The sequence below is a fragment of the Hypomesus nipponensis genome, chromosome 9 (genome assembly GCF_054491055.1).
Source record: "Hypomesus nipponensis isolate SF chromosome 9, ASM5449105v1, whole genome shotgun sequence".
Taxonomy (NCBI): Eukaryota; Metazoa; Chordata; class Actinopteri; order Osmeriformes; family Osmeridae; genus Hypomesus; species Hypomesus nipponensis.
In genome coordinates, this window is record NC_140369.1 from 1,595,001 (window position 1) to 1,619,680 (window position 24,680).

General features: G+C 45.1%; 5 protein-coding genes and 1 non-coding gene across 6 annotated transcripts in view; 4 read left to right on the plus strand and 2 right to left on the minus strand.

The window, feature by feature from the left end:
• LOC146272267 (rab GDP dissociation inhibitor beta) overlaps positions 1-4,909 on the plus strand; it is a 5,602-nt gene extending 693 nt beyond the window's left edge. The window contains exons 1-11 of the mRNA XM_084704850.1: positions 1-130; positions 697-804; positions 961-1,057; positions 1,179-1,313; positions 1,426-1,624; positions 1,855-1,986; positions 2,395-2,494; positions 2,882-3,053; positions 3,146-3,290; positions 3,857-3,911; positions 4,013-4,909. The exon at positions 1-130 is cut by the window's left edge and continues 693 nt beyond it. Of these exons, the coding sequence (XP_084560976.1) occupies positions 89-130; positions 697-804; positions 961-1,057; positions 1,179-1,313; positions 1,426-1,624; positions 1,855-1,986; positions 2,395-2,494; positions 2,882-3,053; positions 3,146-3,290; positions 3,857-3,911; positions 4,013-4,159 (1,332 nt within the window). The 5' untranslated portion in view covers positions 1-88 and the 3' untranslated portion in view covers positions 4,160-4,909. The remainder of the gene's footprint in view (positions 131-696; positions 805-960; positions 1,058-1,178; positions 1,314-1,425; positions 1,625-1,854; positions 1,987-2,394; positions 2,495-2,881; positions 3,054-3,145; positions 3,291-3,856; positions 3,912-4,012) is intronic.
• A 523-nt stretch (positions 4,910-5,432) lies between these two features.
• ndufaf3 (NADH:ubiquinone oxidoreductase complex assembly factor) lies at positions 5,433-8,038 on the minus strand. The gene is made up of 5 exons (XM_084705211.1): positions 7,882-8,038; positions 7,314-7,509; positions 6,702-6,768; positions 6,398-6,498; positions 5,433-6,061 (listed from the first exon to the last, which is right to left on the minus strand). The coding sequence occupies exons 1-5, from the start codon at positions 7,971-7,973 to the stop codon at positions 5,966-5,968; spliced, it is 552 nt and encodes a 183-aa protein (XP_084561337.1). The 5' UTR covers positions 7,974-8,038; the 3' UTR covers positions 5,433-5,965.
• A 279-nt stretch (positions 8,039-8,317) lies between these two features.
• nckipsd (NCK interacting protein with SH3 domain) lies at positions 8,318-15,643 on the plus strand. Its single transcript, XM_084706392.1, has 13 exons — positions 8,318-8,672; positions 9,600-9,712; positions 9,906-10,101; positions 10,289-10,364; positions 10,679-11,259; positions 11,353-11,523; positions 11,609-11,695; positions 11,794-11,932; positions 12,169-12,249; positions 12,609-12,737; positions 12,906-12,995; positions 13,110-13,282; positions 13,392-15,643. Exons 1-13 carry the CDS (start codon positions 8,502-8,504, stop codon positions 13,614-13,616), a joined length of 2,232 nt encoding a protein of 743 aa, XP_084562518.1. The 5' UTR covers positions 8,318-8,501; the 3' UTR covers positions 13,617-15,643.
• A 231-nt stretch (positions 15,644-15,874) lies between these two features.
• Positions 15,875-19,662, plus strand: slc25a20 (solute carrier family 25 member 20). Its single transcript, XM_084706433.1, has 10 exons — positions 15,875-15,954; positions 16,024-16,133; positions 16,529-16,621; positions 16,710-16,837; positions 17,015-17,105; positions 17,204-17,321; positions 17,594-17,666; positions 18,053-18,162; positions 18,536-18,660; positions 19,033-19,662. The coding sequence occupies exons 2-10, from the start codon at positions 16,038-16,040 to the stop codon at positions 19,093-19,095; spliced, it is 897 nt and encodes a 298-aa protein (XP_084562559.1). The 5' UTR covers positions 15,875-15,954; positions 16,024-16,037; the 3' UTR covers positions 19,096-19,662.
• Positions 19,663-20,365: 703 nt separating this feature from the next.
• prkar2ab (protein kinase, cAMP-dependent, regulatory, type II, alpha, B) lies at positions 20,366-24,665 on the plus strand. The gene is made up of 11 exons (XM_084706432.1): positions 20,366-20,448; positions 20,828-21,092; positions 21,411-21,461; positions 21,579-21,718; positions 21,850-21,956; positions 22,081-22,234; positions 22,486-22,587; positions 22,708-22,782; positions 22,870-22,935; positions 23,101-23,239; positions 23,966-24,665. The coding sequence occupies exons 2-11, from the start codon at positions 20,849-20,851 to the stop codon at positions 24,088-24,090; spliced, it is 1,203 nt and encodes a 400-aa protein (XP_084562558.1). The 5' UTR covers positions 20,366-20,448; positions 20,828-20,848; the 3' UTR covers positions 24,091-24,665.
• Positions 22,861-22,929, minus strand: LOC146272272 (small nucleolar RNA SNORD36). Its single transcript, XR_014766755.1, has one exon. It is a non-coding gene; the product is annotated as a small nucleolar RNA SNORD36 (small nucleolar RNA).
• Positions 24,666-24,680: the final 15 nt, after the last annotated feature.

A 24,680-nucleotide genomic window follows, 5' to 3' on the forward strand; every position in this document is an offset into this window, starting at 1 on the left:
ACAGTGAGTCACAGCTGCAGAGTATGTAAGGATCCTATACCAAGGAGCAGCTGAAGAGAAGGACTCAGGCTCGCACCTCTCTGTCAACATGCAGGAGTTTGATATCATAGTTCTGGGCACAGGACTGAAGGTAAGACTAACTCACACCTGCTTTTATTGTATTGCATGTTAGCGTGCAGGATTACGAGTCATATTGCAGTTCATTCCAGCAGATGATTTACAATTTCACCTCCAATGATAGGATCAGTGTTTCAATTCATCTTCATTTATTCTTAAAAAGATTTTGATTACATCAAATAAAATATACTGTGATGGGTCATTGATTCAAATAGTGTATCATTTTAATATCTGCTAAATTAATTACATCTTTGTGTTTCAGTATAAGTGATTGAGGATAGGAATAGTGATTCGGAGATGTCATAAACATCGTAGCTGTACTTGAATTTCATGGTTTTTATTTGATTTAAACTCAGCAATCCTACAAACTACACACACACACACACACACACACGATCAGACTCCTGTGAGAGAGATCAGCGTTGTTGTTGATCATCAGCCATTTTCCTTGCACGTGGTAGACAACTTATTTTTTGTGCTTTATTTTTGTCTTCTTATTATACAGAAATACCTACTTCACTTCTCTCTCTTTCACTCTTCTCTTTTCCTTCTCTGCGGTTCTTGTTCCGTCTTTCTCAGGAATGCATCATCTCTGGCTTGATGACTGTGAGTGGAAAGAGGGTTCTTCACATTGACAGGAACCCTTACTATGGTGGAGAAAGCGCCTCAATTACCTCCTTAGAAGAGGTTTGACACACACACACACACACACACAATGTACAAGAGAAACATTCACTCACACACACACACTGTGTGTTACAAGCATGCATATGTGCACATGCACACACACAACCACACACACACTGCGATGTTGTACAGTATTCACTGTATCTGTATTTGCAGCTCTATAAGAGATTCCAGGTTCCTGGTCCAGTGAAATCAATAGGATGTGGAAGAGACTGGAATGTTGATCTAATTCCCAAGGTTTTTCTTGCCAACGGTGAATACAGTCTATTCAGTGTACTGTGAGCTCCACATATACCATTTGTAATGGTCATTATTCTTTTAAAAAGTAAACTTAAAAGAAGTGATGTAGGGTAAGATTGTGATCCTTTTTTCAGGCGAGCTGGTGAAAATGTTGGTGTTCACAGAAGTGACTCGATATCTCGACTTCAAGGTGGTGGAGGGAAGTTACGTGTACAAAGCAGGAAAAGTCTACAAAGTCCCTTCCACCGAGGCCGAGGCTGCTAATTCAGGTGACTCGCTCTCCACTGAGGAAGCCATGTTGCATTTGTTCATCTACACCGTGCAGCAAACACCATGGCTACACCATGACTGATGCTGACTGTGTGTACTCTGGTGTTTCAGACCTCATGGGCATGTTTGACAAGCGACGCTTCCGAAAGCTGCTTCTCTTCATCCTGAACTTCGAGGAGGGCGACCCCCGCACCCACCAGGACATGGACCCCACCAGCACCAGCATGAGAGACCTGTTCAAACGCTTTGACCTCGGGGCCGACGTCATGGAGTTCACCGGCCATACTCTGGCTCTCCACCGCACCGAGGAGTGAGTGCAGGTCACACGCATGCAGATAAGCACATACTTACACGTATGAACTCTTGCACTCTATATTCTCAAACACGCATCCAAACATACACAGACACACACACACACACACATTAATTCATGCACTCATACACTTTCTCACACACATATCAACACCTCAAACACACACATGTAAATACCCACAGGAATACACAAGCACCCTTCAGCAATGTCATCTATTTTTCCCACAGCTACCTGGACCGTCCGTGTGTTGAGACCATCAGAAGGATCAAGCTGTACTCTGAGTGTCTGGCCCGACACAACAACAGCCCCTTCCTCTATCCCATATACGGCCTTGGGGAACTGCCGCAAGGCTTCGCCAGGTGATACTGTGACACGCACACCGTGCTCTGTCCACAGCCCCCCAGACAACCACACACACTGCTCATGGTGCTCCCCCTCCCCTGTGTGCCAGGCTGACTGACACACACACTGACACACACACTGACACACACACTGACACACACACTGACACACACACTGACACACACACTGACACACACTGACACACACTGACACACACTGACACACACACTGACACACACTGACACACACTGACACACACTGACACACACACTGACACACACTGACACACACTCCCCTCTTCCCTGTGTGCCAGGCTGACTGACACACACACTGACACACACTGACACACACTGACACACACTGACACACACTGACACACACACTGACACACACTGACACACACTCCCCTCTTCCCTGTGTGCCAGGCTGAGAGCAGAGTACGGAGAAACGTACATTATGAACAGAGAGGTGGAGCAGATTGTGCTGGAAGGCGGGAAAGTGGTTGGAGTGAAATCTGAGGGAGAGGTGAGAAGAACAGAATGACTGAATAAACTGAAATGCAGGAGAGAACAGGCTTGTGTGTGAATAAACTAAGACTATTTTATCTCTCTGTCTACTTTTTGTCTTCTCTCTCTCTCTCTCTCTCTCTCTCTCTCTCTCTCTCTCTCTCTCTCTTTATCTCTCTCTCTCTCTCTCTCTGTCTTATCTCTCTCTCTCTCTCCCTCTCTCTCTCTCTCTCTCTCTCTCTCTCTCTCTCTCTCTCTCTCTCTCTCTCTCTCTCTCTCTGTCTTATCTCTCTCTCTCTCTCTCTCTCTCTCTCCCTTTCTCTCTCTCTCTCTCTCTCTCTCTCTCTCTCTCTCTATCTCTCTCTCTCTCTCCCTTTCTCTTTCCCTCCTGGTTTTCTTGTTCTAGCTGTTCCGCTGTAAACAGTTAATTTGTGACCCCAGCTATGTACCCAACCGGGTAAAGAAAGTGGGCCGCGTCATACGGGTCATGTGTCTCCTGAATCATCCAATCAAAAACACCCATGATGCCAGCTCCTGTCAAATCATCATCCCTCAAACACAACTCAACAGGAAATCAGGTGCATTTATTTAGTAACAGTGGATACATGGTGACAGGTGTTATGACAAGCTTGTCCAAACAAATTGAGGTGATTTGACCCCTATCTTGCAGACGTCTACGTGTGCATGGTGTCCTATTCTCATAATGTGGCAGCAGATGGGACATACATCGCCGTGGTGAGCACCACCGTAGAGACCAACAACCCAGAGAAGGAGGTGCAGCCGGCTCTGGAACTGCTGGAGCCCATCATGCAGAAGTAGGTTCCACTCCTGGTTGTAGCACATCATGCAGAAGTAGGTTCCACTCCTGGTTCTAGATCATCATGCAGAAGTAGGTTCCACTCCTGGTTCTAGATCATCATGCAGAAGTAGGTTCCACTCCTGGTGCTAGATCATCATGCAGAAGTAGGTTCCACTCCTGGTGCTAGATCATCATGCAGAAGTAGGTTCCACTCCTGGTGCTAGATCATCATGCAGAAGTAGGTTCCACTCCTGGTTCTAGATCATCATGCAGAAGTAGGTTCCACTCCTGGTTGTAGCACATCATGCAGAAGTAGGTTCCACTCCTGGTTGTAGCACATCATGCAGATGGTTGTTTCTAGAACATGTTCTAGCTCAACAGATCTACCTTACTATGATACTTAAACTGCTGAAAGGCATTAATAACAACCACCTTTCTTCAACACCACAGAACAATTTGTGTATCATCGGCATAATGATAAACATTTGGAATATTAGCTGATTACTGGCAGTAGCAGCGAACGGATATGATAAAGGATGGTTTGTAGCTCGTAAGACAGCTAACGTTACATTTGGCCCACAGGTTTGTCTCCATCGGCAACCTGCTTATCCCCAATGAAGATGGCAGGAAGAGCCAGGTAAGTCTGTTCAAGTTTGTTGTTTCATTCAAGATGTGCAAGGGATTATGGGTTGTGTAGTCTGTGAAGCTGCTGCACTACAACCTCTCTCTTTCCTTCAGATCTTTGTGTCTCGCTCCTATGATGCCACGTCACACTTTGAAACAGAATGTGAGGACATCAAGGATATATATCGCCGTCTAACAGGGTCAGAGTTCAGCTTCGGTGACCTACGCAGAGAACAGCTCGATGAGAGTGATGATGACTGAGTGATGCCCTGATATAGTGACCAGCCCTTTACATCCTGTTTCCAAAACTGTGGCTGTGTTCCAGGCCATCTACACAGCTGTCAGTCATGTCATAGACTGCACTGTTGGACGTTTACATGATATGTGATTTTGCAAATGAATCTAAAACCAATATAGGTTGACTGTAGATGGCCTGGATCACATCAGCAAATGACTAATAGGCTACCAGGTACACATAGTTCCAGGTTAGCTTTCATCTTTTAAACCCTAACAGACGGTGGTGGCATTTTTATTATGTGAATGTGGGGGAAAAGAAAACCTTGGCCAACAACAAAGATTAATTACATGATTGTTTTGGGAAATAATTGAGGTGCATTTTATCTGGGCTCACAGATGGCTTTGATACAACTTGGTTGTATTGCCAGTGACTGAGACAGTTCTATTGCAACTAGGTCAGAAGAAGCACTGCACAGAATCACAGCAAGAAATATCTGCACTCACAAAACGGAGGTGTTTCCTTCACCGTGTATGTAATATAAGGAATCTGAGGCTAATGTGTATGGGGAGTCTTCTTGGAGAGAAGTTGTTTTGACTGTTAAATTCTATTAGATCTGCAAAGGTTTACTGACTTGATTTGCTTGGAAGCAGCTCTTAAATTTCCCAGCATGCTCTACTTTGCAACTGTTGACCACATTATTGTCGCATTTGTCGTCATCGCAACTGGAGTAATCTCTATCTGTATTTATTTCCCAATAAATGTCTCAATTTGTATGACTTGTGTGGGGTTGTATGTCCCAGTGTGCCTGCAGTCTGGGGCCGAGGACAAGATGATTATGGATGAATCAGACATGGGATTAGTGGATACCCTTATCCAGCAGCTTATCTCTGAGAAGGCCAAAGACGTTTGAAAGATGTTGAATACTGTGTACGACAGCATTCTTGGGCAGACAGAGGGGTACAAGGTCCTGGGAGGGGACAGACAGGCACACAGACAGACAGGAACAGACAGACAGACAGGCACAGACAGACAGACAGGCACAGACAGACAGACAGGCACAAACAGACAGAAATGAAAGAAGCTTTCTGAAGTGCAATCCCAAATCCCTTGGGAGGCATCCATCTATAACACTACAAACAATTATTTAAGGAAATAATTATTTAAATATTCTCCTCGTTACTTCTCCCTCTCAGTTGGTTCATGTTAGTGCTGCGATCCATAATTAGCTGATGTAGGTAAAAGACTTATGATTAACCACTGATTATGACCATATTCTACTCAACATAGGAACATGTACAACGTCACATTGTTTATTGCTTTGGTGGCATCAACATACATTAAATAAATACTATGTATCGAATGTATTCATGTATTCTACATTTGCAACGAGTCACATTTAAATATGGACTATTAAATGCTTTAATCAGATCCAATTCCTCAAGAGCTACCACCCTGTAGGATTTAATTCCTAACCCTAATCCCACATACAGCTTTCTTACACTTCGCTGGTTGATAAGCTCGATCATGTTCGTTACAACTGGGGTGGGAGTGATATCCTAGAGCAGGGTAGATCCCTAAAGAGTTTGACAGCCCTGGCTTAAACCTTCCCTTTCGATTTTCTCTGATACATTTTTACTCCACCCTACACCCCCTCCCCTCATGTTTGTCTCTCTCCCTCTCTCTCCCTCCTTCACACACACACACGACCATCCATTGGAGTCAATCAATTTGACCAGAACAAGGCTTGACCTGTGTCTGATCTGGCAAAAACAAGACTGTTAGATCCATCGGATCCACTGCACAAAACTTGAGGTCACTTCCCGATGTTGTTATTCCAGTTCAGTGCTGACAGGGATTGGAATCAAACCTGCAGCAGTCACTCTGCGCTCACTAGTCAGGAAGTTGAAGGTTGCACACGCATTTGCCTGAAGAACAGAGGAGAGAGAGAAGGAACACTATGAGATCATTTACATTTAGTCATTTAGCAGACGCTCTTATCCAGAGCGACTTACAGTAAGTACAGGGACATTGCCCCCGAGGCAAGTAGGGTGAAGTGCCTTGCCCAAGGACACAACATAATTTGGCACGGCGGGGAATAGATCCGGCAACTTTCTGATTACTAGCCCGACTCCCTCACCGCTCAGCCATCTGACTCCCAATAGATCTTATTATGACTCCCAATAGATCATATACAATATTATTGTAGCGAATGCTGCACAGCTGTGTGTGTTGGTTCCCACGTGGTGAGGGTGTCGACCTACCGTGTCTTGCACCTCCACAGCAATGCCTTTAGCCTTCATTAAGGCGAGAACTTTGGGATCCACCCTCTCGGTTCGTCCCCCTGTGCCCAGAACAAGGACCTCTGTGTGCAAAACAGAAATATAGCAAATTCAACAAGAAAAGAATACAATAGAACAGCATCTCTAGGTTGGGAGGAATGAAAAGTTACTGAAACATTGCCATCGTACTACACCCAAGTACGAAAGTATCTTACAAAGATTCAAAGTATCTTAATATATCATAAATGATGAATAAACGTTGTCTGCTGGAGACAAGGTGTCTCACCGATCCGAGGCTCTAGCATGTGAAAAAGAGCCACGCTCTCCACAGTGATGTCCTTGTGGCTGCCAACCTGCAGAGGGAGAAAGACAGAGGACAATCACTGGAGGTAACAACTCCCCCCATGGTCACACGTGACTGTTTGCCCTCGTCCAACATCCAACGTCCTCAAGTCCACAAACAACACCATTCTGGCCTGGATCTCCAACAACAACGACAATGTCTACAGAGACGAAGTCATGGTCTTGACAAGGTCTTACAAGTCAAGACAACATGTTGCCTGGACGACAACCTCTCTCAGCTTCCTGAGGACACTGGATGTTTGGCATGTTTAACAAAACTCTCATAAACTCCCACAGGTGCAGGCAAAACACCATGTTTATAATTATTCAGACTCTACATTTTGGGGGGCCACAAGGTGGTCAAAGCTTATTGTCGCGGGCTTGTTGACCCTTTTTTGTTGCCAGTGTTTTAATCTAACATTCTTCTTTTACGCCACTACGTAGCTGTTGCTTGATGTCACAAGAATTTCGTTGTCCAGAATGACCTTGTGTGATACAGTGCACATGATCAAAAATGTTTTTTGAAACTATGCCGATTAAAGAACTCGTTTCTTACGTTCCACTGCAGGATAGCTGGCGGCAGCACAGCGCACGGCCCAAACACACGGTTGCCGTCGATGTTAAAACCTCTAGGACTGTAACTGTGGATCATAGCTCCACTGCCCGGCTCCCTCTGCATGACTGACACTGTCGTCCGTTGGTACAGTTCATCGTCACTCGGTCCAAGTCTGTGGGCTCGGGCGAGAAAGGGACTGTGGGAGGATTGGGAACATCCAAAGTTATCGTAGCTTAATATAATTCATAACTTAATGGTGAAGTACGTTTACCCCTTCTGACGGTGCTTTCTGGACGTTGAGTGTTCGTTCCTGCTACGCGTAGATAGTCAACCTTACCTGCCTTTGTTTATCAGGCAAACGCAATAGGAACGCTATATGAACTTAACACATGTTACTTAAACTGATTTAATTCTGAACGAATAAGCCTCGATGACAATGCATGATTAGCAGTTAGACAATGTAGTTAGGGGACAAGGATGTCAAATTCTTTATTACAGCAGCTAGTAATTTATCCAGAAAATTGGTGGTAAATGGTACAAAACAGTAAGACAAACACAGCATCGATACCTTGAGTAAGCAGGGAATGCGCGAGAGTTAAGCCGAAGACCTTGTACAGATCTCTGGATGAACAACCTTGCACACATCGGAGTAGCCATCATCGCCACAAGAGCACCAAGTAGGACAGAATTAAGTGTAGCACAAGACACAAGTCGGGTTTCCGGTAGTCAGAACAGGAATTCCCGATCAGCGAATTGGTGATCTTTAGCTGCTGTTTGACTTGGTGGCAAATAAAACACAGTCCAAGACAGAAAAACCACGTGCTTCCCCTGCCAGGGCTCTACGTAGAATCATAATTATGTAAACTAGATATGTCTTTATGTAAATTGTTCGTAGGCCTACTCTACAATTGATTAAACGGTCTGAATGACAGGGGGCGTCTCCTCTAAATGGGCGTGCCATATGTTGTTTTGCGTGCGCGCCCCCTGCTGTGTTTACTGTGAAAGAGTGCAAGTTGGATTGTCATGTAGTAAGCAATACAGAGGACGCAGGATTTATTTACTCAAGTTGTAAATATCCATTTTAAGTTGCCGTCCCCTGGGTAAATCGGCCTATGAGGTAACCGTGTTACCTTTTGCGTGCATTATTTGGCTTTTAAAGATATTTACGGAGGGATTCAAATCCAAAGTATGTATCGGTCTCTGTACGCCTTTCGATCCGCGGAGCCCAACTCGCTTCAGTTTGCGGCCGGGGAGAGCTTTCTGATTCTGGAGCGAAGCAACAAACACTGGTGGCTTGGATCTCGCTGCACCTCCGGTGAGACGGGATACATCCCCGCATCTTATGTCGAAAAGATTCAGGTAGGAGGTCCAATTTCAATAGTTCATTTTCGAAGTCAGCGTTGACGTGGATTTCTTTTCTCTGACAGAGGCATTTTGGCATGCTAGTGCGGTATTAGCCTTGTAACCTCCATTATCGACTCACAAACTAAAGAACGAGCGAGCAAGGTGGCTGCATGGATTCTATAATATTTTGTACTTGAATGGGCAATAGTTTCGTGGCTTTGCTCAGTTTGTGCAAGGGCAGATCAACCCCATTGGTTTCATCAGCCTCAGCATAGCTAGACTTTGCTGAGGCACCGTGAAGAAATAAACTGACATTTGGTGAGGACAGGGTTGAATCGAGACACTTGCCAAGTTTGCAATGCCATCTGCTGTGTGCCGCAGGGCTCGTTGTGACAAGAACTAAATAAATGAAAAATGCCCCCAAAAAGCTGCGCCGCATCTGTGTCACGCGCAGTTGGAGCTCAGACCTCATGACACGGGTCCCTGTAGACCAGTACGGGGAGCAGCCCAAAGAGAAAGACGCCAGTTGCCCATGGGGACACCAGTGACAGCCGTAACTGCTGGGTCTACAGTGCTCTCATTCAGATTGTATAGTGCCAGTCAAATGTCGGTTAGTACCGCAGCAGACTGTTAACGAGCATCTTTAGCCTTCTAAGCTGCATTCCCGTTTCACAGCCAGTGTGTTTACTTTAACGGTTTGATGTGAGCGAATGTGATGCTGTACTGAGTGTTTGGTGCATTCTTAGGAGGCTTTGATCACAGTTAGATAACTGTCCCATTTTTTTCCGCCTGAAGTCCCTTTCTCCCTCCAGCCACACAAATTTGATTTTTTGTCCAGAGGCTCATCGTTAATGCTGTGATGAATAAATATTTCACACTCTCTCTCTCTCTCCCTCTCTCCCTCTCCCTCTCCCCCTCCCTCCCTCCCTCCCTCCCTCACAGGCCCCAGAACAGGATGATGTTTTGCAGTCCATCGACAGAGCGATCGAAGGCATCCACAATGTGGCCTTAAAGAATGGGGGCAAATACAATCTTGAACAGAGAGATGTCCTACAGTCAGTCATTTGATACAGACATAATCATATTATATAACATTACAACTAACTCAATTATATAAATATGCTCTACGTTGTCTGACATTAAATGGTGTCTAATGTGCTGGTTTAAAAATGTTCCGTCCATATGGAGTTGAATGTTGTCCCGTGGCTTCCTGTCGGTTTGTCTGACTTCCTGCTGTCTCTGGGACAGGAAGTTGATCCACCACAGGAAGGAGACCCTGGCACGACGAAGCCCGACTCCATCCAAGCACGGTCTGCCCTCCTCCACCAGCGAGCTGTCTCTCACCAACACCCCTCAGCCCCCCAATGGGCTCAGTCGACGCCAGGCCAGCGTGCCAGTGTCCGGGAGTCTGGAGAACATGCAAGGAGAACATGGCTTTTACCAGGTGAAGTGGACCAGTCAACCCAGACATGAGCACGCGTCACCAACACCCACTCTGTCCTGTGTGTTATTGAGGATGTTTGACGTGGCGTGGTTCTGTGCGACTCTCCTCCTGGTTCTCCCTCTCAGTCAGGTTCTTTAACGTGGCGTGGTTCTGTGTGTCTCACCTCCTGGTTCTCCCTCTCATTCAGGTCCCTCCTCAACCTCGCCGGGCAGCGCCCCTCACCCCACCCCCCCCTGAGAAGCAGAGAGCTACCAGACGTCCAGGTTAGCTCCTCATCTTCGCTGATCTCTCACCCTCTCTCTGTCTACCTTTGTCTCTACCTCTCTCTCTCGCTCTCTCTCTCTCACCCTCTCTCTGTCTACCTTTGTCTCTACCTCTCTCTCTCTCTCTCTCTCGGTCCTCTCTCCTTCTCTCTAATGCTCTCTCCCTCCATGAACTGCAACCCGACTCCATTCACTGTATTCTCCTTGATTGTCCTCATCCTTTCTCTCTCTCTCTCTCTCTCTCTCTCTCTCTCTCTCTCTCTCTCTCTCTCTTTCTCTCACTCTTTCTCTCTCTCTCTCTCTCTCTCTCTCAGCGGCACCAGACATTCCCTCCGAAGCGTCATCTGTGCCTCCCTCTCCTGGCCCCCCTCCTGATGCAGGCTCGGGCCTGTCCCCAGCCGTCAGCTCCGCCTCTCTAGACTCCAGCTCCTCCCACTCAGTGATCTCCTCTGATATCAGCCTTCCCAGTGTGGCCAGCACCCCGCCCCCAGTCCCAAGTCGGGTCAAGCCCCCTGCCCCCCAACCCAACGACACCCACCCCAACCCCCCGCCACAGCCGCTTCCCTCAAACAGAGGCCCCGCACCTCAGCCTCAGTCCCAGCCCCAGCCTCAACCTACAATACCCTTACAGCCCAGCTTGGATGACCAATCAGAAACAGAGTGGCCCGTAGCCCCTCCCCCTGTCACCGAGAGCCCCCTGGGGAGCCCCACCAGGGCGGAGCCCTTTCCCATGACGACGGGGGCGGAGCTGATCGAGCTGGTGCGTAAGAACACGGGCCTTAGTTACGAGCTGTCGCGAGTGGCCGTTGGCGTTGTCGTGGGACACCTGCAGACCGCCTTACCTCAAGCTTCCTCCGACTTAGAGAAAGTGCTTCTCTCGCTGGTGGAGAGCAAGGTCAGACTTGTAATCGTTGGTTGAAATATCCACAAACATAATTTTTTGCTGCGAGCTGTGTAGAGGTTACAACTGCCACCGCTGTCGTTGTAGGATTTGGGTTCGGCATTGCCGCGGGGACAGGTGTGTCACGACGAGCAGCGTCTGGAGGTGATCTTCGGCGACCTGGCTCGCCATCGCGAGGACTCCCAGCAGCGCAGCTGGGCCCTCCACGAGGACCAGACCCTCATAGCCTGCTACCTGGAGGAGCTGCTGAAGATACTGGTGAGAGAACCGCTCGGGTCACCTTCTGAGTGGGAGAGGGTTTGCGTGGAAACGACTGTAAACTTCTGAAGAATTTTGTTGTCAGACGGACGCAGACCCGGAGGTGTGTAACAGGATGTGCAAGGCCAACCACTCTGAACCGGTACTGTCACTGGTCTCCTACTATCAGATGGTAAGAACCACTTTGAGGAAGACCTCTTCAGTAACATCTCTCAACAGAATGTGCCAGAATGTCCTCTCTCTGACTCCCAGCTCTGGGTCACCTTGTAGGAACACCGCGTGTCCCTTCGCCTGCTGTTGCTCAAGGTGTTCGGAGCCATGTGCAGCCTGGACGCAGCCCTCATCTCCACCCTGCTCAACTCCATCCTGCCCATGGAGCTAGCCAGGGACTTACAGACAGACACCCAGGGTGGGTCCCTCTGCTCCTCCACCTCTCTTCCTTCCTTCTCACCTCCTCACTCCTCACTCCTTCCTTTCTACTGACAGTCCCCAGCCCCTGAGCCCCTTCAACCCCTTTAGACAGATTTAAATCAAACTATTTCTGAATAATTACAATTGTGTGCTTCTTCTTCTTATTCACGTCCCCTGTTCTCTCCTTCTTCTTCCTTCTTTGATTTTCTGTGCTTCTCTCTCTGTCTAACCCAGAACACCAGAAGATGTGTTACACTGCTTTGGTGCTGACGATGATCTTCTCCATGGGCGAACAAGTTCCCTATCACCACTACGGTGAGAGACCCGACAAATACTTTTTTTCAGAACTTACTTCTAAAGCCACCTGATAATCAGAGACAGAGTCATATGGCTGAGCGGTTAGGGAGTCGGGTTAGTAGTCAGAAGGTTGCCGGTTCGATTCCCGGCCGTTCTAATGAAGTTGTGTCCTTGGGCAAGGCATTTCAACCTACTTGCCTCGGGGGAATGTCCCTGTACTTACTGTAAGTCGCTCAGCGTCTGCTAAATTACTAAATGTAAATAGTAAGGAGGAGAAAGTAGTATAAAATGCAGTCCACAGAACATGCAAGTCCATTGTGTTCTATGTTTGGCTGTCTCTCGCTCACACATGCGTATCTCTTCCTACTGGTCCACAGAGCACTTGAATGCAGGGTTTGTCCAGTTCATTCTGGACGTGGTGGAGGAGGGTCTTCCATCAGACCCCACTGAGCAGCTCCCAGATCTCTGTCTCAACCTCCTGCTGGCCTTCAACCTGCACCTCTCTGGTGAGGGAAGCTTCTGAAATACAAAACCCAGTTGGCCGTTATTATTTGGGGGTTTGGATGGTTGTTGTTGCGTATAGCGTCGATGTTGCTATGGAGACATTGTTGTGTTCATGAACAGCTTTAGGTTTTGAGAAGGTTGAGGTTCCTGAATGTGTGATTCTCCCTCAGTGCCCAGTAACAACGTCATAATGCAGACCGTGATGAAGAAAAACCCCAAGATCCTCACAGAGAAAGTTCTGCTGCTGCTAAACAGAGGGGGTGAGACTTTTTAAACTTTCTGAGATTTGTTCACACTTTTTCTGAATAAAACGTGACTTGTATGTGAAAACTCTTAGGTCGTTTGAGCAATTTTCTTCTGTATTCCCACTCCAGATGACCCTGTGTGTGTCTTCAAACACGCCCCCCCTGCCCCACACTCCGTCCTGAAGTTCCTCCAGGATGTCTTTGCCAGCCGAGAATCTGCTGACATCTTCTACCGCACTGACATGATGGTGATGATTGACATCACAGTTCGACAAATCTCTGACCTGTCACCAGGAGACAAGGTGGATGCCTAGATACAAACACATTCTCTGCTACGGCACCAATGAGTCTGTTTGATAAAAAGAAAAAAAAGACGTAAATTCTTAATTCTCTCTCGTTTTTTCCCTCCAGTTGAGGATGGAATATCTCTCCCTCATGCACTCCATCATGCGCTCCACTGACTACTTGGAGCACCGACACCGCGTCAGTGACCTGCAGGGGGCGCTGCGCATGATTCTGAACGAGGAAGCAGACGAAGAGACCCTGGGCGACGGGGGCGGAGCCACGGCCAAACAGATGGATAAACTAATAGTACAGCAGGTCTATAAGGAATTCCCCCAACTGAACGAAAGCTGAATAAGACACTTGTGGGCTTCCCCACAGTAGCCTGCTCTGTTATCCTGTGGAGATGTCGCTGTCTATATGCTTTGGGTTGACTGGTTAGCAAGCTGTGGGAACACATCAGTGTCTGCTCTACAATAATTTAGGCTAGATTAGGGTTTGTCCGAGACTAAATCTCTCAAGAAGTCTGTTGAAGATGGGGGTTGTTTTTAGTTTGGGGTTAAGATTAATCTAGACCTGGAACCCAGTGGTAAAATCTGCTTCCTTAAAAGGGAAGTAACTACTCTGAGTAGCTTAGTTTCCTGATACCATACTGTGTTCTTACACTGTTCTTTTTCTGTGTTTTCATGTCTTTAACTCTCGCTCTTACTCCTTGCAAGGTGGCATGGCATCACAGTAGGTTTTTTTTTTTTAAGACAAAAGTTGTATTCACTTATCTGTGGTCCTGACTCTTAACCTGAGGCATATCTTAACTTTTGCTATCTGCGCTAATTGCTTTGTTACTTGGCATAGCCTAGCCTGGGAGACCGATCTGTCTTGTCATGGTTAATCTGCTCTGGCAGAGTGCTCTGGCCCGTTCAAACAGATTTCCCTCTGGTAAGAAGTGCCGTGCCAATCACAACCTTTTACCGGCTACAGGACTGGTTTAATACAATGACTGGACAGAGAAGTACCATGGAGGCATTGTGGTCATCAACCAAGGTTGTGTTTCATCCGCTATACAATTCTATACCACTGTGTCCAGGGGGATTGGGTCTGTGCCCCTTGATAATGCCAGACTATGAGTTTGCAAACTTTGGTCTGGTGATGCCAGCCTAGGCATGGCCGTAAAAAGCTCTACAAACAAGTGTTAGACAAGTCCTGTTCTGTGCTTCTGCTAGGATACAGCTAGCTGCAGAGTAACAGTATTATAAAGCAAGGCTAAACCAGTGCAATGGCTGCTTCTAATACGTCTTCTAAACCAGCTCTGACTACCTGTGTGGACTATGACTGAAAGGGAATATATGTATTGTTAATGCACTTGTTGTTCATGTTAAGGGATTTTCAGATGGCTCCACCTACTCACTTAACTTGTTTTGTAGTTGTTTTTCTTAAATGTTTTATGACAGTAGTGGTGTTTTAGCTGGTGAGAATGTTGGTGTTTTGGCTGGTAAGAATAGTGGTGTTTTGGCTGGTAAGAATAGTGATGTTTTGGCTGGTGAGAATTGTGGGGTTTTGGCTGGTGAGAATAGTGGTGTTTTGGCTGGTGAGAATATTCTCCACTATTGTCCCTAATTCAACACCCAACTAGTCAACTTGAGGCTCACTTAACAAGCGAGGGCCTTCCACCCCGGACCAGTTCTGTACTGACCAGTGCCTGCCCAAGCCTTTATGGGGCCTTTAGCAGTATTCATTTGGGGGGCCCTCTGTGACACCAATACAATATATATAATATATGTATGTATATAATTTAATCAAGCTATAATTTCATGTGCTCTTGGGGGCCCTCTGGTGGCCACGGGGGCCCTAAGCAGCCACTTAGTTCGCTCATGCCTTGGGCCGGCTCTGGTACTGACCACCATGTTCTCCAATCCTTATCCGTTTCAGACACTAATCTAGTTTATTCACCACATGCCCTCGCATATGTTACAGTGATGTCTCTTGGTTTCATATCTTATTTTTATTACTTTACACTTGGTTTAATAAGAGGCATTTCAGGAGGTGTTTTGTTTGAGTAACATAAACAAATCACATACACAGTTGGTTTTAATAATGTCTATTCTTATATGCTGTATGTGTGTTCATGAGTGTTGATCAGTAAATTAAGTATGAGTAACCCTACATGTGATTAATGTATGTTTTGTAAATGGGTTTGTGAGAGTGTTTGTCATTTCCCCTTAAGCCTCTGCTTTCCCCTAAACCACCACCACTGTGTCATGGTAACTACTTAAAATATATTTTCTAAAAGAAAGATAGAAAAAGAAATGATTGGGAAAGGCGATATGGGGTCAACTGTATTTTCCTAAAGTTTACAATGCCAATAAACATCTCAATTAAGTGAATTGTGTTTCTGGATTAAATAGCAGTTAGGACTATTAATTACAAGCATTGCATTGAGCACATATCGGCTCATGGTTGTAGTTTAGGATGAATACATTCCATTGAAGACATGCCTTTTAGTATTTGAAATTACGTAGGCCTACCGATTATAGGAAGAAAAACAAAATATATATAAATATATATATAGTGTTCTGGTCGGACAGCAATTATAGACGGACAAAGATCGTGTATGGTGTTACTGTAAACTCCGTCCGGGCAGTGATCTGGGTGAAAGGTCTTTGCAGCTTGACAGAAAACTGCAGCGGCTACACAGGTTTGTACGTCCTCACTTGTTACCGCCGACTACTTTACCTTTTTCTGAGTGTTCTTTTCAATTTTTAAGGGAAAGGAGGAATCATGTCGCAGACCATCAGTCCAGGAAAAAACTTTGTTGCAGGAGGGTTTGGTGGTGTCTGTTTGGTCTTCGCCGGACACCCTCTCGACACAATAAAAGTAAGATAGCTTGAAAGGCTGTTCGTGTATTACCTGTTTGCACTATATTTTGAAAATGTTTACCCTCGGGCTTGTCGTGTCTTACCTAACAAGCCATTCAGATTCAAATAACGACATGGAAATAGTGTCCTACTCACAGAAAGCTTATTGATATGTAGTTAGCTAATGTATTGATTAAAGCATTTACGAATCAGGGCTGTAACAATAACGTTATCCACTGACCCATGACGTCACCAAAGTCCTGAGCAGGTTTGGCTTGTCACGTCACTGGTTGTCCCGCGCAGTATAAACTGTAATGCCGTTCAAATCCCTATGTTTTGACGAATACGTTTAAATACTATATATTGTTTGGTCTATTCTCCTGTTCCTTCAATTTGTGTCTGTTTAATCCTCAGGTTCGTATACAGACACAACCCAAGCCTGTACCAGGACAGATACCCCAGTATTATGGCACCTTTGATTGTTTCAAAAAGACACTTGCCAAAGAGGTGGGGGTGTAGAGAGAAAGACAAATGTAAATATTGAATGTGTTGGTTGCAATTTTCTTATTTCTTTTTATTTTGTGCTCATGCACAGGGGGTGAAAGGCTTGTACAAGGGCATGGCAGCTCCAATCATCGGAGTGACTCCCATGTTTGCCGTCTGCTTCTTTGGTTTCGGTCTGGGCAAGAAGCTTCAGCAGAACACTCCAGATGAGATCCTGAAGTAAGTGACTGTGTACACACACCTGTGTGAGTTTGTCTTCAACCAATCAATCCAAATGTATTTATAAAGCACACCCACAAAGGGTACCAAAGTGCTGTAGAATTGACAATAAAACTGTCCGAGGACGTTGACACGTTGGGGGGTAGGAAGCTCCTCATCCTCTGCGGGACCTTCCAGGTATCACCAGCTGTTTGCTGCGGGGATGCTGTCAGGTGTGTTCACCACTGCCATCATGGCACCAGGAGAGCGCATCAAGTGTCTGCTGCAGGTGAGAGGACCGTTACACACGCTAGAATACACGCTTGTATGTGTGTGGTTACGTGTGTGTGGTAACGTGTGTGTGTGTGTATGTGTATATATATATAGATCCAGGCAGCTAGTGGCGAGGTGAAGTATGCCGGGCCCATGGACTGTGTGAAGCAGCTGTACAGAGAGAGCGGCATTAAGGGGATCTACAAAGGCACTGCTCTGACCCTGATGAGAGGTACTGGCTGTGAGCACAGGGCTGGTCTGGTCTGCTCCCATGACATCATAGTGTTCTGTCGTGTCCAAACCATTCATCCTATATGGAGGAAAATCCCCTCGTTAAAGCTGCCAGTCTGGACTTCCACTTTGTTGTCCTCGTGTCTCCTTAAACTAAAAGTACTAGAGAACAGATACTGAATAGCAGAAAAACATGGTCACTGTCCAGTGAATCAAAGTGAATGAGTGGGAGTTTGTAGTTTCTAAATGAGCTGTTTGTTGCTCTGATTTGAGATGTGCCGGCCAGTGGGATGTACTTCATGACTTACGAATGGCTAAAGCGGATTCTCACACCAGCGGGAAAAAGGTGAGTGTTTTTCCACCGCTAGTCCCACTCATGCTGCGTAGAATGAGGCCACCCTATACCAGCATCTAATGTTTTTAGAAACGTTTTCTCATGTATGAATTGAATACACAAAAAACAAACTGCTTTTCAGCGCAGTACAGATGTTTGATGTGTTGACTAGTGAGTGTCTGTCATATATCAGTGAATGTGTGTGTCATATATCAGTGAATGTGTGTGTCATATATCAGTGAATGTGTGTGTCATATATCAGTGAATGTGTGTGTCATATATCAGTGAATGTGTGTGTCATATATCAGTGAATGTGTGTGTCATATATCAGTGAATGTGTGTGTCATATATCAGTGAATGTGTCACACATCTGCAGACTAACTGCTGTTTCTCTGTAGCCCCAATGAGCTGAGTGTACCCAGTATTCTGTTTGCTGGAGGTATGGCTGGGATCTTCAACTGGGCCGTGGCCATACCCCCTGATGTGCTTAAGTCCCGCTTCCAAACAGGTTGGTCCTTTGTAACCGGCCTTGTAGACTTTATTCAGATAAACGATAAGAAATATAATGTGAGTGAAATGTCTGACCTGAGCTCTCACTAACACACACACTGTCACACACACACACTCACCCTGTCACACACACTCACACACACTGTCCCACACACTCACCCTGTCACACACACTCACACACACTGTCCCACACACTCACCCTGTCACACGCACTCACACACACTGTCCCACACACCCACCCTGTCACACACACACACTCACCCTGTCACACACACTCACACACACTGTCCCACACACTCACCCTGTCACACACACTCACACACACTGTCACACACACACACTCACCCTGTCACACACACTCACACACACAGCTCCAGAGGGAAAGTATCCTAACGGATTCCGGGATGTTCTTCGTGAGCTGCTGAGAGAGGAGGGAGTAGGTTCTCTCTACAAGGGCTTCACCGCGGTCATGCTCCGAGCTTTCCCCGCTAACGCGGTAAGTACCCTCGACAACAAGACCAGCCGCCGTTTGACCTGTACACAACTCTCGCGTGAACTCGCCTCTCCCGCTGCGATAGCGTGTCTTCCTGTGACGCTTCTCTTTTTTCAACGGGATTCGCTTTCACCGTCTTTCATCCAGCTCTGTGTTTTACCACTCGTACTGCTGAGGCAAACCCCAACAGTGATAATGTGTCGTAGTGTGAAAAGATAGATCATTCAGAATTTTCTGGGTCAGTTGTGGATATTGACGTTGTGTCGTCATCTTTCCCTCTCAGTTATTGACGTTTTGGACCTAGTTACATAAATGTTGAATGAAAAACTAAAAAATAAATGTGCATATTGACGTATTTTTCTTTATTTTCCTCAGGCCTGCTTCCTAGGATTTGAGCTTGCCATGAAGTTCCTGAACTGGGCGGCACCCAACTTGTGATGTAGATCAGGTCCCTAGCTAACGAAGTCCACCACATGCTTTTAAAACGCACGTCTCATATCAGACTGTGATTCATTGATACACACATACAGACACCTTGTAGAATAAACAAACACAAACACACGCAAAGTCCAACAAGGGAACAAGCTGGTACAGTGACATGATAATGGTTGGGGGTGCACGACACCAACACACACAGGTTAAATGTCCCTTCTTCTGTGCTTTGTGTGTTTTTGTTATGTTGTTTTTTATATAGAAAAGGAACTGAACATGTGCCTTACCTTTACAGACTTGAATATATCTGTATGTCAGGGAGTAGGTGCATCTTCTTACAATGTGTGTTCCAGTCGAAACAGATCTGGACATCGATACGTTCACTATGTGGTCACATTCATGTCTGAATGAATGAACCAGATAGCCAAATGATTAGCATTAGTTCTTGAGCTTGAGCTAATTATGATGTGCTCTAATCTAGTGGTTGTGAAGCCATAACATTATGATTTTTCAGTGGGAAGGGCATTGTTTGTCTTATGTATGTAAATACAAATAAAATTAAATGATTTGAAACATTGTGAAAGACTACTCTTTTGCAAGGCCAGTTTTGTCTGATTTAAGCAAAAAGACATTGCTGTGTTGTAAAGGGGAATATTGTCATTGTTTAGGGGAGCTGGCAACCCCATGTTCACTATCGATAGTCAACAGTATGAATACTGTTTTGTAAATACAACCTTCAACTAGTCTTATGTGGTTTTCAAGAAATTATCATAATTCCTGGAGAACAGTTACCATGGATATGCAGAAATGTCCAAGGGAACGTTTTCGTGTCTTTTTCTTCCAGCACAGACTGAGATGCTGTTCCATGGCAACAGAAAGTGAGCCCTAATAACCAAGTTAGTGCAGACTTTGTTGCTGTGAAACATTCTTGCTGGCTATCGAAACGGTTAGTCCGAAAACTAGTCTATGTTCGTTAAAACATGTATTGTTATCAACGTTAGCTGACACTTTGATGGTCACCTGTGACTGACTCTTTCATCTACAGTTGCAAAAACATCCTCCCAAAACCTTTGAAGCTTTAGAGTGGACAGAGCACGAATAATTGTCACGCTCCAAAACACAAAAGGTTAGACAACCGTTAATTAGATTTGATCTGAAAAGACTCGTTCGATACTTTCCGATAGGCTATCGGTCTAAATGTGGAGTCGGTAGGCTTATAGACCAGTCTATCAGCGGACGTGAGCGGGGGGGTTCGGGTGTAGGGGAAATGGGTGGGCTCGCCGGGGGGCAAAGGCGCACTTATCAAATGTATGAGAAATGTCAGACTAAAACGGATCACCGAGAAGGCAACATCATAAGGTAGGCTTTTTATCATTAGTTATCAAGACGTTAGTGTGCATTATGTCAACTTTGACATTTACATTTATTTAGCTACTGTATAGGCAATTTGACCGCGTGTCTGATCTCACTGAGCCCATGCCTTTATCTCTGACATGCATTCGAATTGGTTATCTCTAGTTTGCCGTCAATTTTACACTTCGGTTTCCTGCTTACTAATACGTTTTTTGAGGTAGGATTATACCGGGCAACAATATGGATTTCCCGATTGATCCTGGTTTGCCGGATCAAAAGACTAATGTCAAAATAAATTGTCCTCCCCACGGTCTATGCCATTGTTGACTACATTGCACAGCCTAAGATTAATGCTAACAATAAACTGCAATTTAAACTTCAACAGATAAACTTCCAAGGTTGTGAGATGAGTGTTCAGATTCCAGTTGGTTTGACGGAGTTACTGCAAGCATATACTGTGGAAGTTCTGCGACGCCGGCCTCCGGATCTGGTCGAATTTGCTATACAGCATTTTACTCATCTACGAGATAACCGTAATGTCAAGCCAGTGAAAGAGTGTCCGGTCAAATCAATCAGAAAAGGGGTGTCTTTTGAAAACAACTCATTAGATGAATCAAATGAGGAAGACGACGAAGAGTCGGACGTTTTGTGTGAGTGATACTTTTCATTTTCATTCAGCCATTTGTTATGTTCTTTGTCTTGTTATCTTTACTATGTCTCACACGCGCACAGCGTGATAGATGATCAGCTGATAGTGTTCTCAGTGAATGCTATTCTTGTCCTAACATTTACTCGGATGCACTCAGATCAGTTTTTTTAAATCACATGATCTTTCTGTCGGGATAGGCCTACATGTTTTCAGAGAAAAATAAGTAATTAGAATATTGTAAGTCATTTTTTAATATGTATTTTGGGGTTACTACATCTGTCTCACTCTCACACTCGTTATCTCACGCTCTCTCTGGCAGTCTCCCTGCCTGTATTGCCCTCATCCCAGAAATATAACCGCAGAGTATCAGGTCAGTATTAATCTTGTGTGATGGTTCCAACGGGTTGGTTTTTCCTCCGTTCTTAGTTTCCATCTCTCATTCGGCCCGAGGATAGCTTCACGTGTCACAACACTTGTGTTCCCTCAGTGTGTGCGGAGGCCTATAACCCAGACGACGACGAGGACGATGAATTGGAGCCTCGCGTGGTGCACCCCAAGACCGACGAGCAGCGTTGCAGTCTCCAGGACGCATGCCGAGACATACTATTGTTTAAAACCCTCGACCAGGTAAAGAAAGCGCTGTTCTCCATGAGTAAAAACATATTATTATTTGTTTTTACATTTTTGCTTTTGTGTGTGTGTGTGTGTGTGTGTGTGTGTGTGTGTGTGGGGGTAAAACTCCCTCCCGACACACACAGGAACAATTCTCAGAGGTACTAGACGGCATGTTCGAGGTACGCGTCAAATCCCAGGAGCACATCATAGACCAGGGAAGCGACGGAGACAACTTCTACGTCATTGAGAGGTGTGTGTGTGTTGGGTGTAGAGAAAACCATTTTGCGGCATGGGAGAGGATCTGTATAAATGCGTGTGTTCAGAGGCTCTAGAAGACTCCCGTCCCCTTGATCCTCCTGCCCTCTCTGTTAAAGGGGTGTGTATGATATCGTAGTCCAGAAAGATGGCGTTGGGCTGCGCGTGGGGACGTATGATAACAAGGGCAGTTTCGGGGAATTGGCACTCATGTATAACACCCCACGAGCTGCAACTATCATCGCCACACAGGAGGGGGCGCTGTGGGGTCTGGTGAGTAACCGGACCAGCTGGGCAATGTGATGTATTGTAGCCTACTAGCATGTTTTTGTTTTTTTTTTCTACATGGACATTTTGTCTTATTTATTTGTGTGGCAGTATAAAAGTGCAGTGTTGAGTTTTTTTTAGCCTTTTAATTTAATTATTTCTTAAAGCATTTTTGCATGAATTTGAATTGTGCTTAAGACTTTTGCACAGCACTGTAGCTTGTTGTTTTCAATGTATGTGTGTGTTTTTCTTTTCAGGATCGGGCCACATTTCATAGACTGATTGTGAAAAACAATGCCAAAAAGAGAAGGATGTACGATGCCTTCATCGAATGTGTTCCCCTTCTGAAGTCTCTGGAGGTACGTGTTGGTACAAGAGACACACGTTTTTTCTTGTTGAGTTTTCCTGAGCTAATGACATTGAAGACCCTTAATAAATACGTATTTTCTGTTCCTTTGTCACGACCCAACCTTCTTTAGCTGTCTGAGAGAATGAAGATCGTAGATGTTCTGGGTGTAAGAGTGTTCAAAGATGAGGAGCGTCTCATCATGCAGGTAGCCAGTTCACTGTTAGCAGTATACACAATATATCTGTGGTTTTGTAATTCTATTAAGTTTGTGTATTTTCAATTTTTTTCTCAGGGGGAAAAGGCTGACTGTTTCTACATTGTGGAGTCAGGGGAAGTGAAGATCATGATGAAAAGCAAAGTGTGTAAAATCCTCCTTTTGTCTTCCTTTTCTTCATCACTTTTTGCCTGCGTACGCTTGGTTGCGTAATGCAAGGCTTTGAGTTAATTTTTTGTCATGGTAAATGTTTGTGTTTGCCTGTGACCTTTTGCTGTGGCTGGAACCATCAACCACCTGTGTCTGCAGACAAAGGCAGGTCAACAGGATGACACAGAGGTGGAGATAGCCCGTTGCCGTAGGGGACAGTACTTTGGGGAGTTGGCTCTGGTGACCAACAAGCCACGAGCAGCATCAGTCTATGCTGTCGGAGTAACCAAGTGCCTGGGTAAGTTCAATATCCATTAACCGGTTAACATGAGTGAAGCCAAGTTCAAGCACACGTCATCCCAGTCATCAACTACACCTGTGTTAACCTGCTTCAAGCCCATTGGTCCACTATAAATCAGCAATATAATGCAGAATGGATACTTGTACACCAAAGGCGCATCTAGAGATTTTCATTCGGGATGGCAATGGGGTGGCAGAAGGAAGTTGTTGGGTGGCCTCCTGGAGGCGAATCAAGACCCAAAGTAGGGGGTTACAGTACTCCCTATGGTAAATGATTAGGCTATAACATTGTATTTTAAATTAAAGAGTAACATTAATATTATTTATTAAAATGTTCTGTAATGTACCCCCCCAAAAATCAAAGGGAAGATTGGGGTGGCAGTATTTTTTATTGGGGTGGCAGCTGCCCCCCCTTGCCACCCCTTAGATCCGCCACTGTTTTACCCACAACCCTGGCTGTTGTATTACCTTGTGCTGTTGCCACCCTCCACCATCTTCCTGTTTTGTCTGTATGGTAATGTCCATCTGGGGGGATTATTACTCCATTTGCTTCCCCTAGATACCTTACATCCACTCCAAAGTCAAACCTATTCCCATGTCTATCATTATCAATAAATGATCAAATCAATACGAGTGTCTTGAATGAAACACTATTATTGGCTACTTCCTGTCATCATATAAATATACACTTGTTTTCCTCCCTTTCTGTTCCGTTCTCCCTCAGTAATAGACATTCAGGCTTTTGAGCGGTTGCTTGGTCCGTGTAAAGAGATTATGAAGAGGAACATCTCCAATTATGAAGACCAACTGGTAGCTCTGTTTGGTTCCAGTGTAGACTTGAAACATTAAGGCATCCAAATTAATCACACACGTGCAGATGGCAGGATATTTGCATATAGTGTATATAGTTTGTTGTACACTTTGATACTTCATCAATACCAATTACCATACATTATGTTTATTATATACATTTTAAATACTCTCTGAAAACTGTCCTTGATTTATATGTATAAGAATTTACTAGATTAAAATAAACCTCAAATGTATTTATTATTGTGCATTTTATTTCTTGTTAGTTCACTCGTTGGCTCGCTGTTTTTGTAGTTTTACATTTTCTTAATTGAAAAAAAGCTAGTGGACCTTCCATGTTTTAAAGGCAGTTTGTATAAAATGCTCGAAAATGTGTGAAATCCTACTGCGAATCCAATGTTGTTTTGACACAGCAAGGACTTTGAGTAATTATATTTACCAAGAGCAATTAGATTAAAAATGCAAAACATTGCTTTACTTCCCCTATGAGCCTCCAGTTATTAAAACTTAGCCTACTACTGGCATGTTGCACCAGACTGAGTAATCATATACCATACCAGTATAATGTTTCTTGGAAGATTTGGGATACAATGTTCTAAGCATTTATTTCAAACAGAGCACCTCAAAAG